Below are 15,425 nucleotides of genomic sequence, written 5' to 3'. Positions count from 1 at the left end.
CTCTGGAGACTTTTTCTTCGGCTGATAGCCTCACTCTTCCTTACCTCCTAAGAGATATTCTAGTTCACGGGTTTTGGATGTAGAAAATGAGGATAACAAGTGCCAAGAATACAGCCCTACAAGGTGAAAGACTACTTTAATTAACTTCCATTAACAACAGAAGCAAGAACTTCTTACAAGAAAGAGGAGACTAAGAAAGGTGTGAGAAGGGAGAGGAACTTAGACTTGATTTAGGGGAGTGCTTTTTGTTAGGACCGGGGACAGGGGCAGGTAAAGACAGATCGTTGAGGCAAAAGAGAGTGAGAATTCAAGAGATGGGGAAAGAGACTTAAGTGCTTCTTTGATTTTCCAAAGTTTTCAGTACAGATTTGAATGGCTTTGACTTTTGGCAGCTGCACGGTGCTAGGACTGGACCATGAAGTATCTCTGGGCTCTGAGAGTTACATTTGGGTTAATCTAAGCCTGATCCCATGTGTTCCTGGATGAGGCCCCATGACATTTAAGGTCCTTGACAGTCTGACACCAGCTTTTCTAACCCTATAAGGCCCTTCCATCCAGCAGAATTCCTGCAGAATTATTCTCTATCCCTCAACATCTTCATACCCACGTTCGACGCATTTGCTCCATCTGCCTAGAATCTTAATCTTGTCTGCCTTTCTGCCTGGTGAAATCCCACATATGCCAAGATCCAACACTGCTAAACCCTTTTCCTTGAGTTGGGATCATCTTGTTATGCAGGGCTGGGATACCTGCAAGGGAATGGAATTAAAAAGGGTAAGAGATTGACTTAGCAGTTGAACCTTTTCTTGGGAGGTTTGAGGACATCCATGGTGAAAGGATTTACCTACAGAGAGCACCTCATGATTAGATTTGTGGCAAGTACTGAGTGGGTGGCTGACTTAAGGAGGGAATGGGAAGTCCATAAGGCAGTAGGAACTGAAGCCAACATGACTCTCTCATATCAGGTATGAACATTTTTGCTAATATACAAAGCAGTTGCTCCTCTTATTTTAAGCAACAAAAATAATTTATCAGAATGATTTGCAAACAGTAAAAATGTCTGGATTTCTAGAGGTAAATGATTATGCTGTGTTCCAAATAATACTAAAATGCACTTGTATTGCCAGTAAGGAAGATATGTAAAAGGAAGAGATTAGACCAGGTCTGGATAAAAAGCTTATCTTAAATCAAAACTACATGTCATCAATTTTGCACCTAAGTACAAACAGAATGTGTTTCTCAATCCATCAACTCCCTCCTGTTTCCTTCACAAACATGCAAGGCCAGAATACAGCAGTGTTCACTGTTTACAGAGTTGCTAATTTATCCAAGGCAAAGCTTTGTGCCTGCAAATGGAAACATCCCCTGGTCTTAGAATTATTTAGCTTATGTAAGAGGGAGGCTAAAGTGAAGGGGCTTCACAAGGGTGTTCAATGCCAAAAGTGATGAAAAGTCAGAGTAGACTGAAAGGGTTTAGTATCACGAGGCAGAAACATGTAAAATATTTCATGCAGCCAACCTTATTTATTGAGAAGTCCTAATTTTATTGCCCGTTAAGTAACATGTTTGTTCCACAAGCTAATTTCTTATAAAGCAAAGCACAACCTTTTCTTATAAATAGTATAAATTATTTTATTTACAGAAACTTGTTACAAAACAAATAGACTATATATTTCTTCTCTTTTAAATATCCAAAGTAATTTTCTATCCCTTGACATTTGTTCATGTTCTATACAGCAGCCAACACAAAGTCCAGCTGAGATGCTCTTGATTATGTGTACAAATTATCAAACTATTCACACGTTTTTAACACAGGAGATTGCTTTTATAACCAAGCTCAAAAAAAAAAAAAAAAAAGCAAAATGCTTTCAAGGCCCTACATTCACACTGACAGTATGTAGTGCTCATTTAAATGATCTGAAAATGTAAAATGTTTTGCACAAAATGTAAAAATGATTATTTTCTGCTAAACAAACTTTTTAACAATATTTTTTCAAAGCCCAATCCCCCCAAACCCCCGGACAGAATGAGCGACATTAAGAAATTCCTTGGCAACAGAACTCTTACAGGAAGACAGCTGCCTTTATAAGTTACATTTTTCAAATTATACATTTTTTTCATGTTCTCAGAGGTACTTGTTTGTATTATATTTTTGGAATACAAAATATTTTAAATATTTTATTTTAAATTGTATTTCATGAGTGAGTAACAAACCGGACACATCGTGTAAGTTGCTGGCTGACAAAAAGATCTGCAACCCTTGGTGCCACCAGGCAATCCATCACCAATTGAATTACTATGAACCAAAAGGTCTTAATTTTAAAATACCTTATAAAATTACCAGCATGGGTGGTTTTCAACTCCTCCCCTAAAATTTTAGAAACAATATTTACGTGGAAAAAAGCAAACTCCAAAAGTTCAACTGAACATTCAAGTCTTTTTAAAGAGATTCTGTCTAAGCTTAAAACTAGGTTCAGGCACTTTCAGTTTTTTCCATTAGTTTTAAACCACATCACATACTAACATACATGTGCTCAGAGTACACACACACACACACACACACAATCACACACTCTCACACATAAAATACTAACAAAAGAAAAGCAGTGTGTCACTTAGTTACATGTAGTCTATCGGGAAACCAGGCAACCAGGAAGAAGCAATGCCCACTTCATCTGTATGAATCCACTCCCGAGACACTAAAAGGGACAAAGACTTTTCACAGAACAGAGGCATCCCTTAAAACTGTAAAGGAGGCAGGTTCTAGAACTATTGGCTTGGCAGTGAACCACTTCAAATTATAAAAAGGTATTTACTTTTATTAATTAATAAATAAATACTAGATGATCTCAATTGTACCAAAACAGGATATCAGAAAAAAAGACCTGTGCAAAAATACATATTTAAATATGTACAATTCATTTTTAACAAAATATGTCTTCTGAAATAGGGATACTTCCATATTTATAATAGAACAAGAAATTCCAAAATAAAGATACAAAAGTAGGTTTTGTATAATTCTTTGTTCATCATTGCAGCACTTTTTTTTTTTTTTGTAGGTTAAGAAAACTGCAGGAGTTGTCATGAAATTCTATTGGAAAGAATATAAAAATTATCTTGGTTTTAAATTGATACCAAAGTCTGTCTAGAAACAACCCAACCACTGTAAATTTGGTTTTTGCAAGTTAATTTAATTCAAAAAAATACTTGTACTCCCGTGTTTTAAATGGTCTTAATTGTTCATCATCATAAAAAGTAGTTGTAGGAGAAAATAAAATATTTGAACAGTCTAAAATTTAATAGCACTGTTTAGAATAGGTCTGTTTGTGGCAGGCAGAATCCAAAATGGCTAATTTCCTAATCCCGATGCTCTGTGTATTACCGGGAGACATAATGAAATTCAATTAAAACCTCAGTCTAAGAAATCAAATGTTCAATACTTGCTAATCTAAATATCTACATTGTTCTGAATCAACTTGTTATCATGGATCCTATTCACATCTTTCGGAACAACATGATCTCTCTGTAAATTCCATTGCTAAAGGCAACTTTATTTATAACCATCAAGTCCTCTTGGCTCTGAAAATAAATTCTACCCATACCCCATTGCACTTGTCACCAAGGAATCAACTAGGTACGTTCTGATTCCCTCTCACCTCCTCTCTCTTCCCCGACTGGGATGGAAACCACATTGATTTATCCTAACTATGCCAAACTGGCCCATCCATGCCCTCTCCTTACTAAGCTCTCCTGTAGTATCATTTTAAAAACATTTACTGATTGATTGCATAATAATTGAACAAGATACTGTTCTCTCCTTCCTTTAAAAAAAATCAGTATTTTACATCAATTTATAGCTAAAGTATCTGCATAAAGTTTTTGTTTTCTTACATAATAAGAATAATTCTGTAGCAATTCACATTATTAGGCTGGTAACCAAGTTTATTCATTCTACCTGTTGTTGACTTGAAATTCCCTGAAACTGAAGTTTGAAACCCAAGAACCGTAGGGAAAAAAGGATGTACTGACTGGCTCTCATCAGGCCCTGGCCAGGGCAATGATCAGTGCCGTGGAAATTTTACCCTGTGTTCGGCAACTTTTGTGTGTTCTTCTAAGCAACAGTGCCTGGTTCTCGTGTCAGAAGCCTGTAGTGGTGGAAGCCCCCATTTAAAGGCTCTGGCTCATACCCGAATTCAATGACACCTTCTCCAAGCAATGCTGTTTTAACGTATTAAGGTCTTTCTTTAGGGTTGGGGTACTAGAAAAAAAATCCTAGAGGGCTCCAAAACTCTCAGGAAGATGGCTGGTATAATCCCAAGAAAGGAGGGTGTGGGTCAGGGCAATCCTATACACACATCACAAAAGACCTTCAGATCGGGACTTACATGTTCTCCAACTCCCTTCCCTTGGTGTCTGCTCTCGTCCCCAACCACATCCAAATAAACATCTGGAGTGGCATGAAGGGGAGTGCATACAAAACCACACAATGCCAGAAGTGCTTGAAGTGGAAACCTACATTTAGTCCCAGGACAGTATCCAAAGAGGAAAACAAGGGTAATGCAGAGAGTGCCTTGGAAACATTTAAATGTATCTATTAATGTCACTTTAAAAGGTGACTTTCAAAAATAGACTAGGTAGGACAACCAACCCAATCTGACATACTGTTTACCATGAAAACTTAATGGATTAAGAAAATTTCTTCTCTTTGGAAATCTTGAAAAAAGTTTTTTCTCCCTATAGTGATTTTAACTTCCTCATTCCCACCCTCCCCCAACCCAATTTGGCCTTCCTTTCTCAAAACTAGCTTGCATTCTCTTTCTTAAAACAAAAACAAAAACAAAAACAAAATCACACAGAATTGCTTTTGTATCATGAAAAGTAAGTCTCCAAAATAATTTATGCTTGCTGTCTGGGCATCGAAAATCTCAAACCAGTTTGTAAGTTAGAAACTTCTGACAGTTTCTTTTCCCAAATTACTTTCAAAAGGCTGGGCTACTTTGTCATGGTGCCTTGGGCTAACATCCGTATTTCATTCCTGGAACACTGCTATCAAAATCTAAAGCCTAATTCCCTTCTTCAGAGGGTTGCTCAGGATGCAGCCCTCTGTCCTCTGGAAGGTTTCTGGTCTCCAGTTAAGGTGCCTAACTGCTGGAGAGTGACCTACAGACGACAGTGTTAAAAAAAAAAATGGTAGTAAAAGGAAGGAGGGAGAAAGGTCTACAGTAACGCTTTTGCGAAAACATTCTTTTGCCCAGCCAATCTACTTGAAGAGTGGCTCCGTGATATACTGCAAGTTAAAAAACAAAACAAAAACAAAAACTTCTCACAGATTGGTACAAGCAGTCCAGACCACTTTAACACTGATAAAAGCAATTCGGTGGCTGAACTTGATCCAGTGTCCTTTATGAGTACTCACTGCTAGAGACATAGCTTCAGGGAAATCCTCTGTTAAAACAACAGCCAGGCAGGTTTCTACCCTTGAGGCCCACAGGAGGTTGGGAAAACAGACTCAAAGGCATCGTGGAGTCCAGAGTGCTGAGTGGAGGTGTAACTTGTCCTCAAAAGTGTCCGCATTATTCCTCCCCGTGCTATTTTCAGCTGTCAGGGACGTGCCTTTGGCTTTCAAAAAAGAGGGGGTGGGGAAATAATGAAAAGGTAAGTAAGCGTTTACACACTGCACTCTCTTGATTCTAAACAAGAATATTCCAAAGGCTGCACACTACTAAAGTCTCCATTGACTGAGTGACACCAGGAACAGTCAGCTATAGAATTTGGCCTTAGCTTTCAAATGCCTTCACTATTACTGGGCACAATCATTGCAAAGATTTACTTCTAGACAACTGGCTAGAAGAGATGCAGGCATGGGTTTCTAGCTTAGAGAAAAGGCTCTTATGTTTGCCTGTTAGTTTTATTTACTGATTTTGTGTCCTTGAAGGTATTCCAGGTTGTTAACTGAGAAGGGAACAAGGTCAAGGGCCAGCACACACAGGTGTGACAGTTCGCACTCAGGGCAGTGCCCATGCTGGGGGAGAGGAAACTCTGGCATTCACAGTAGGCTTTTACATCTTTGGTGGCAGAGGCCATGAACAGACTCTTGGGGGTCACTACCCAACCCCATCATCTCCCAGACTTGCTAGCGTGTCCCACTCTTCATCCCCTTGTTTAGAAAACTTCAACTAGCCCAGTTATTTTTGTTTTAAAGGCAGCTCCACAAGGAACAGCAAGTAGAGATCCCTACTTTTGTAACAGCAGCATTCTTTAAAGTATTTTGGGGTCATGAGTCCCTTTGAGATTCTTATGAAAGCTATAAGATAAATGAACAAAGACATAAAAATGTGCAACACTTCTTGGGGTTCAATGATCCTTTGATCTCTAAGCAAGCACCCCCACTCCTGCCCCAGGATTTGTGCAGCATAAAAAAAAAGTACTCCTCTGCAGAGAAACTCTCTCTCAAACACAAACTTAAGTGGAAACTGATTTTAAGGAAAAAGCCCAAAGTTAGGCTGTCTGCGTTGTTCTAGTAAGACACAGTGCCACTATATGGTAAAAATCAAAGGTGGCAAAATGGCAGGTCATGAGCCAAAGATGGCCCACAGATACATAGTCTATACCAGATTTAAGAAGAGAAAAAAACGTGTATGTGTGTGTGTGTGTATTTATGTATGTGGATATGTGTGTGTGTGTGTATATATATATACACACACACACACACATATATCTCGACTAAATTTCACATGCAAGTCCAAATCTGCAGCCTCTCTTTAAAGCTGGTAACAAATGTCTGGAAGCAGCTGCTCCATGTCGCCCTATTTCTAGTAGGCACTGTCAAATCTCTGCTGTGCCCCACCTGGCCCCCTTCTGTCCTTTTTGTTACTTGTGGGCATTAAGATCTACACTCCTGTCTAAATGAAGACAGTGTGCTCACTAATACAGATGTGAGATGGACATTACAGCACAATGGGATGCCCCTCCCATGGGGATCATGTCTCCTGGGGACTCTACTCTCAACGACGGTGTGTTGAATAATGGGTACACCATGTCTTCTGTGTTTATATTGGATTATTACGCTTATAAACTGTAATGAGTAACTACAAACCAAGAAGGAAAAGCACACTTCTCATTTGTCCAGGAATCCCCTGATCAGAATGCCAAACAACACATAATAACCCATAATGTATGCAGCTGGTTAAATTCACAAATATTTTCCCCATACCTTTGGCACTGGGTGTTAATTCACCCAAATATTAGAGGAAAATTACATCACACTAAGAAAATACTAAGAAACTTCTTGGTATTTTCTGAAAAAGTTCTAACCTGGCTGGCATTTGAGTTAAGTTCTGAAGACGAGGAAGGGGAAAAAAAACCATGAAAAAGAGCCTCACATTTTAAATCAGGGCTCTGGGGTGATGTTGCTGAAATTCCTGTTCGTAAGCAAGGTGAGGAGATATCCTGATGAATAAAATAACAAGATGAGAGATGAGCTGGAAGTTAGAGCAAAGGAAGCTGGAAGAAACAGCTACAGGTGAGGTCAGTAACAGGCAGAAGAGCTGGGACGAGACAAAAATACAGCCTAAGAGAGAAAGTCATGGTTAATTATGAATCCCACAACCACTTAGCCACTTCTTTACTGATGGGTTCATATGCAGACTTCTTTTTAACTATGAGCTTGGAATGAGATTTCAATCTTCTGCTATGCCCATACTGAATCCTGTTTTTCCTGCCTCCCTCAAAAACGGGGAGAGAAAATAAGGGGTGAGATTTAACCAAAATATCTGAAATTCTTTTGAGAGGGAAAAATAATAATTTTTTTTTTTTTGAGATATAGTCTTGTTCCGTTGCCCAGGCTGGATGGAGTACAGTGGTGTGATCTTGGCTCACTGGAACCTTCACCTCCCGTGTTCAAGCAATTCTCCTGCCTACACCTCCTGAGTAGCTGGGACTACAGGCGTGCACCACCACACCCAGCTAATCTTTTTATGTTTAGTAGAGACAGGGGTTTCACCATGTTGGCCAGGCTGGTCTCAAACTCCTGACCTCAGGTGATCCGCCTGCTTCAGCTTCCCAAAGTGCTGGGATTATAGGCATGAGCCGCTGCGCCCGGCCTCATTTTAAATCTTAAATCACCCCTTTCTAGATCAGTTTGATTTTAGCCCAGCTTTCCTCAGAGGAACATACTGAAGAACCACTATCCAGGAAACAATGCCTCCTTCCTTCCTTAAAGCCTTGAATGGCACACACTTCACAGCATTGGGATAACATATTATTGGCTATCTCATAAAGGGACTCCCCTCCAATTATGATTTTGCTGTCATGCCTGATGCTTTCTGCAGCTCTATCTACTAAAAACGCATTACTATACTTTCTTTCCGAAGAGCATCTTCCAAAGGCACCAGAAATTCTGGCAGAAGAGCCTGTTTTACCTTCATATGGCTGTGAGCTGTTTTTTTTTTTTTTTTTTTTTTAAAGACACCATGAAGCTGAATATCTGTTTACAAACCAACCAACCAATCCAACCAAACACATTTCTGAGCTGGTAAAAGATCCTAAGGGAGAGGAAATGGGCATTCCTATGGGGGTCATAGTCCATTTCCTACCTGATGAAGGAGGGAATTGTTCGTCAGTCCTTGTGCCCCTGCGATGGTGCCTGTATGTTTCATGTGGACGTTGTTCATGGCTGGCACTTTGGCAACCTTTGTGGGTTTGCTGCTGCTGTTGTTGATGCTGCTCGAGCTGGGTGAGCACTTTCTTTTCTTTCCTATGAGTTTGTCTAGAGGAGTGTGTGAGTGGGAAAAACTGCCATGGGAGTTGACAGGCAGTTCATTGGACTGGTGAATGAAGGGCCCAAGAGAAAGAGTGGAATCACTGCTGTTCACCATCACACTCATCCTCTTGATGGATTCAGCAGGGCTCCCGCTGGGGGGGCCCCTCCCTGACTGGTCATGCCGGACGTTCACCGCATTTGCTTTATTCGTCACACAGTTGAGGCCGATGCTATGGGAAGATGTTACCGTTGAGGGGTAGGGAGGCCCAGAGTGAGCCACACAGTTTTTCCTAAAAGACTCCATGGAATGAGAAGAAGAGGAGGAGGAGGAAGAGGAGGAGGAAGAGTGAACCAACAGTGGGGAAGTGTTTTTGCGTTTCTTTCCTGAGCCGCCACTGGTACTGCTACTGGCATTTTGACAGTTAGTGCTGTTACCAGAAGACTCCTTGGGCCTCAAAGATTTGCTGGATTTCAATTTCTGAGGTTTCCTGGACATAGGGGAGGAGGGAACCGAGGAAAGACCAGAGGGCGTGGAAGGGGATGAGGATGAAGAGGACACTTGTCTGGATTGCATACTGCACACAGGATCCATCGCCCCTGAAGCAGCAGGCTGTGCATTTAGTGTGGTTCCATGAGCTGGTACCGATTTGCTATTTGGGGAGATGCAGGTAGATGAGAGCAGGACTGGGGATGTAGAGACGGTGGCTGCTGCCAGATAGCTGACTCCACATTGTGATGTCGGCACAGAGTTTGTCCGTTGAGGAATACGTGTGGAGATGGGTGAGGTGGTACTGGGCACTGGTGGGATTTTCCTGAAAAAATGAGAGGATAGTGAATGACACTGACCACAGCCATTCACGGAGACTTTCAGATGGCACCCTCTTTGCTTATGACAGAGAAATCATCCACATCAAAGCGATCACTCTGAACTACAAAGCCAATTCTGTCACCTCTCTCCTTCAAATTCTTTAATGCCTTCCTGGGGCTCTTAGAGTAACTATATGTGTGCAACTCCCCGCTGCTACTACCCCAGCCTCTAACTCCACCTCCCACCCCCAATGCCCTGTTCCCTGCTTCCAGCCATTCCTTATATTCTGAGAAAATGCCATGACCCAATACCCCAACTTCTGCTCATCCTTTAAGTGTCGGATTGCTAATCACCAAATCCTCTGCAGAGAGTCATCCCCAGCTTATTTACCATTGTAGTCCTAGTGTTCAGCACAGTGCAGGAAACACAGAAGAGAGAATTCAGGAACGAGTGAGAGAAAAGGAAGGGTGCAGCTAATTAACAGCAACTGCTAGGTCATAACTATTGGCCTGAACAAGGGACTAAAGCCCCACAGTATCAAGGGATATTCAGCATGATGTTGTAACAATGGATTCTGTTAAGAATGTGTGGGCAAGGTATTTATCAGGGGATGCGGAAACTGTCTAAATTCAAACCAGGGAGGGTCTCCTTTTATTTTAGCTCTGAATGTTAAACGTGACAGTAACAAAATTTCAAAAACTTCTTCGGCAGAATTTAAACTGAGGTGACAGAAGAGAAAAAGACCTGACTGGAAGGCAAGTGCCAGGACTGCCTTGATCCTGACTTACAGGGTAGCCCTGGCTGACCCAACCACTACCCCAGTGAGAGAGCTGGCCTAGACTTCTGCCTAGGTGATTTCCAGATGCTTTTAAAGACTACTGTTATTAACAAAATGAATTAATGACAGCAAGTATTTGCAAATGCTTTAAAAATCCCATTAGGCCAGGCACGGTGGCTCATACCTGTAATCCCAGCACTGTGGGAGGCCGAGGCTGGTGGATCACTTGAGTTCAGGAGTTTTGAGACCAGCCTGGCCAACATGGTGAAACCCCGTCTCTACTAAAAATACAAAAATTAGCCGGGCATGGTGGTATGCACCTGTAATCCCAGCTGCTCAGAAGGCTGAGGCAAGAGAATCACTTGAACCTGGGAGGTGGAGGTTGCAGTGAGCTGAGATCACACTACAGCACTCAAGCCTTGGTGACTCAGTGACACCCTGTTTCAAAAAACAAAAAACAAAACCCAAAACCCCATTCAAGGGTGCAGCTCTGGCCTGATGTTAGTGCTTCTCAACTCCAGCTGTTGCACACTACAGTCACCTGTGGAGCCTAAGCCACATCCATACTGATTACACCAGAGTCTCTGCGGGGAGTGGGGACAGACATTAGTAATTTCTAAATCTCTCCAGGGGATTCTAATGTCAGGGGATTCTAATGTGGAACCAAGGTTGAGAGGCTAGGCTCTCTCTCTGCACTACTCATAGAGAAGGGTGGCAGGCACTGTCATTAATTACCTGAGAGACTGGTTAGGAAAGCTGAGTTCCTGGGCCCCACCCCAGAATGACTGCATCAGAAGCTGTATGGCAAAAAGGCCCCTGGGTGATTCTGGGGCATCCAGAATCCCTGCTCTAAATGAAGTCCAAGCCCTACTGCTCATTGGGAGCAGTGGCTTCTCATGACCACCAGGTGGCTCAGGAAGCCAGGGCCTAAAGACCAGGCTGCTTGGAACCAAATCTTCCCTTCCAGAGCAGGGAAGGATGTGGATCTCTCCGAGAGGCAATTACAAGTTCCTCTTAGAAAAGTTCTTTTAAGTAGTTACTCTTTTGTGTATAAAGAGGCAAAATAACACTATGTAGAGATACATAAAAAATAGTAACGTCTGTGGGGGCTGGGTGGAAAACAAGCATGTAGGAGACAGGAGGACTCAGGATTTTCAATGTATGCCTCTTTATACTCGTTTTTCCTTTGTTTTTTGAGACGTAGTCTTGCTCTGTTGCCCAGGCTGGAGTGCAGTGGCGCGATCTAGGCTCACTGCAAGCTCTGCCTCCCAGGTTCACGCCATTCTTCTGCCTCAGCCTTGTTTTTCCTTTTTTAAGCCCAGTGACTGTATCACCATTTCAAAAAGTTAAAAAAAAATAACACCAACAAAAACCTTTGAAAACCATCCCAGCCCCTTCTTAGGGAATATGGGATACTGGTCCCAAATCAACAGAGGACAAGCAGTTCACAGAAATCACAGGAGGTGGGCAGTGGCCTTTCAGGTTATGGCCATGCTGCAGAGAAAGTGCTGGTCAAATTTCACCACTGGCCAGAGACTCCACAAACTGAAGTTTACTCATTTCATACTCAATTCCCACTTCACTTACCTCCAATTTCACCACAATAACCCTGTAAGGAAGGATTTTGGGCTGAGCCAGTAGGATGGGACCTGGATCACTTTGAAAGTTTCCTTGAGGGCTTTAATGATGCCAGGTGAGAATAGTTCTCTGGATGAGAAGTGCTGAGCTCCCCAGAGCAAATCTCAAGGGCTGCCTGAAAAGGCTGCCAGCACTCCTATGTTGGGGGGCATCATGCACCAAGGTCTCATCTGCCCCAAGCCTATGTGCCAGCTCATTACTGAGCAACACGTCCCTTGTTGCTGTAGACTTTTTAAAAACCAGTGGTCATGCTAATGGAAAGGGTCAGTTTCCTTCTTGCTGGAAGCAAGTAGGCAGCCTTCAGACAGAACAGAGAGTAGACAGGAGAGATGACCTTATGATCCTACTTTTTAAAAAGTTCACAACATCTAAGAGGAAAGTCTCACCGTACAAGTCACTAGGAACTGAAACTATCTTTCCTCAAACTGTTGGCCATGAGCCACATACCAACATAATGTGGATAAAACATTCAGAAGTCCATTCTAAACTCTCAGGAGTACATTAAACCCATAGTTTCATGAGCTCAATGTGCTTTCCAAGTCCCAGTGGGTAGTCGGAAGAAATATGAAGTTGAGATTTCACGTATCTTAGGGAGTTCTGGTGTGGAAAAACCCCTGCAGAACCCCCAAAACCAGTCCCCTGATTCTGTGTCTAGCCAGGGACAATGTTCCTTCATAAAGAAGAAACTCTTATCCAGCAAGAACCAGAAAGAAACATGAAAAAGAAAAGCAGAGTAACAGTGCTCTGGATCTGGTCTTCTAAGGAAACAAATGTCCTACTAATGATCATGGAGATGGTTCTTTGGGTTGCAGACAATCCAAGGCCTCTGACCAGCGTCTGACTTTATTAGAAAACCAAGGCAGGGAGGCAAATGAATGTAATGGCAGAGTCCATTTAAGGAGGCCCTAGTAAATGATGCCCAAACAGAGGATCTGGGATGGCCTGGGGATTATTGGACAGTCACTTTAGTAAAGCTTACTATTCACCAAAGTCACTCCCACCGAATACTAGTTCTCCAAGATGTTCCCCTAAGAAAGGTTCTGAGGTGAAAAGAGCTTGGGACGTATTCCACATTATACATGACATTCCCTGCTTCAACAGTTACAAAGCACAGTGCCCATTAAAGGCTCTGAGAAGTTCTGCAGTAAAAAATAGAACAGTTTTTTTTTTTTTTTTTACAGGAAAGGCTGAGTTAAACCTTTTTGGCCATGGAACTCTTCTTCCACTTAAAATCCTGTTTGGGAAGCATTAAGTACATAATATCACACAAGGTGTCTTAAATTGCAAACTGGAGCACATGGCTCCTCTACCTAAAACCTTCAACACTGAAGCAATTTCAGTGTCACCTGACCCCTGCTGGTTTCCTGGACCTCATCTTGTACCATGCTCACTTTCTTGCTATCTCTCCAAAAAGCTGTCATTTCTGACTCAAGACCTTGACACAGGTGCCTCCTTCTGCCCAGAACCCACTCCTCCCCACCATCCCAGTGACTGCTCTTTCTCATCCATCTGCCTCTTCACAGAGGCTTTCCCTGAATCCCTCTGGCCTGTATATTTTCAGCTGTTTACTTGAAAACATGTTACCTCTAGGTTCAATTCCTGGCCCTACCACTAACTTGCTGCATGACACTGTATCTCAGTTTTGTCATCTATTAAAAAAAAAAACCACACACACACAAAAAAACAAACAGGGGTGTGGGGGAGGGTATAATCATGGTCAACTGACAAGAGAATTGTGAATGTTAAGTATATCTAAGCTGTTTGGTGTATAGTTGGCTCTCAGTAAGTCTTGGTGATTGTTATTGTTTCCATTCTCTCACTTAGGACAAGCTATCATCTCCTTATTCTTCTGTAGACTAGTTTTTTTCTCCCCTCAGCCAATCCCAACTAGACTGTGAATTCCATACACATAAGAGTCTTTCTGCTTTGAACCCCAGGACCCAGAACAATATGTAGTTGTGGAGTAAATGAATGAATGAATGACAAGGCACCTTCTCAGGGCCAAAGGCCAGCTTCGTTTAGATAAGCATATCTTCATAACATCAGTCTCACAGGAAACAAAAGACAACGCAGCACTGTGTAAAGTCAGCTCCTCTCCCCAAGAACAACAGGCACTCACTTCCATAGCTGTGCATTCAGATGCTTCTCCACCATGAGGTTGAGGGCACAGCGAAGCCGGTTCCACCTGGAGTCAAACACGTAATAGCCTCTTCCAATCTGCCGGCTCCCAAATGTGCAAAACTGCAAGAGAGAACATAGCCGCGTGCTTGCTGACTCCCACACTGGCATGCCCAGTCAGGGTTCTCACTCCTTCAGGAAAGGAGCTAATCAGGAAAGACAGAACTGCCTCTGAGTACCGGAGGCAGTGAAGCATGAGTGACAATGCCTAGCCCTGAGTGTCATGGAAGAGAAAGGGAAAAAAGCATGAGATGTCCCCCATACAGAGTGCGTGCTGCCTCTGGGGCACCCTGTTCTGAGCTTCTCTCACACCTTGACCGCGTCCCACACATAATGGGCATGCCAAGATCCCTGGCGAGCCCCCCTGCAATGCCCTGTCCATGCTGTGTGGGGAGGGTCAATGCGGGGGTGGACGTGGAACTTACAGATGCTGGCTGAGGATGATGACCTGAATAATGACAGTCCAGTTTTTCAACAGACTCTTCTTTGTCATCGCCTTCGCCCTCCTCACTGGATAACCGAGAAGCTGGCTCAGTGGCAGGCAGGGGAGGGTGTGGAGATTCATGGACTGGAGGAGGGTCAATGGGGGCACTCCCACCTTGCTGAGCAGGGCAGCCTGGAGGCCTTGGTGAGTAGAAAGTGCAGCACGGATCAGATCACACACCTGGGAATCAGCCACCTTAACTGAGATACAACAATGTATCCAAAACAACCTAGGGGAGGCCTGAGTTCCACCTGTAGCACTGGGGGAAAACAGATGCTGATCCAGGTGGCTTGGGATTAAAGGAACCTCTCTCCTGAACTGAAGGATGTTAAGTTCAGCTGTTTGCCAGATACAATCAAGGTAACTTAGAATGAATCCTTTCTATTGCCATTTGGGTGGTTTAGGTCCCTCTTCCACTCTCCCCCAAAGAAGGGGAAATACATATGGAATTTAACAGAATTCTTTGATTTCTCTTCAAATTTCAACTGGATTGGTTTACTAAGACAATAAATGAAACACAGTCTTCTCTCAGTATCCATGGGGAATTGAGTCCGGGACCTCCCGGGGATAGCCAAATCTGCAAATCCACAAATGTACAAAGTGGCCTGATATAAAATGGTGTAGTATTTGCATAAAACCTATGCGCATCCTCCCATATACTTTAAATAATCTCTAGATTACTTTTAGTACCTAATACAATGTAAATGCTATGTAATGCATTGTTTAGGGAATACTGAGACAAGAAAAAAGCCTATACATGATCAGTATGACACAATTT

At 42.6% G+C, this 15,425-nt stretch overlaps 1 protein-coding gene across 20 annotated transcripts in view; it reads right to left on the bottom strand.

The window, feature by feature from the left end:
• Window positions 1-1,504: 1,504 nt before the first annotated feature.
• Window positions 1,505-15,425, bottom strand: part of ATXN7 (ataxin 7) — a 141,203-nt gene continuing 127,282 nt past the window's right edge. For 8 of the 20 annotated variants that reach the window (XM_065540887.2, XM_065540891.2, XM_065540890.2 and 5 more), the window contains 4 exons: window positions 14,589-14,787; window positions 14,105-14,226; window positions 8,595-9,573; window positions 7,115-7,449 (listed from right to left, as the gene is read on the bottom strand). In XM_065540887.2, the coding sequence (XP_065396959.1) occupies window positions 7,261-7,449; window positions 8,595-9,573; window positions 14,105-14,226; window positions 14,589-14,787 (1,489 nt within the window). In that variant the 3' untranslated portion in view covers window positions 7,115-7,260. Of the gene's footprint in view, window positions 5,620-7,114; window positions 7,450-8,594; window positions 9,574-14,104; window positions 14,227-14,588; window positions 14,788-15,425 lie in introns of those variants that run through there. The other 12 variants (XR_012431310.1, XR_012431312.1, XM_045385918.3 and 9 more) reach the window with 5 other exon arrangements.

The sequence above is a fragment of the Macaca fascicularis genome, chromosome 2, assembly GCF_037993035.2.
Source record: "Macaca fascicularis isolate 582-1 chromosome 2, T2T-MFA8v1.1".
In the NCBI taxonomy this organism is placed as follows: Eukaryota; Metazoa; Chordata; class Mammalia; order Primates; family Cercopithecidae; genus Macaca; species Macaca fascicularis.
This window is presented reverse-complemented; position numbering and strand designations above follow the sequence as displayed.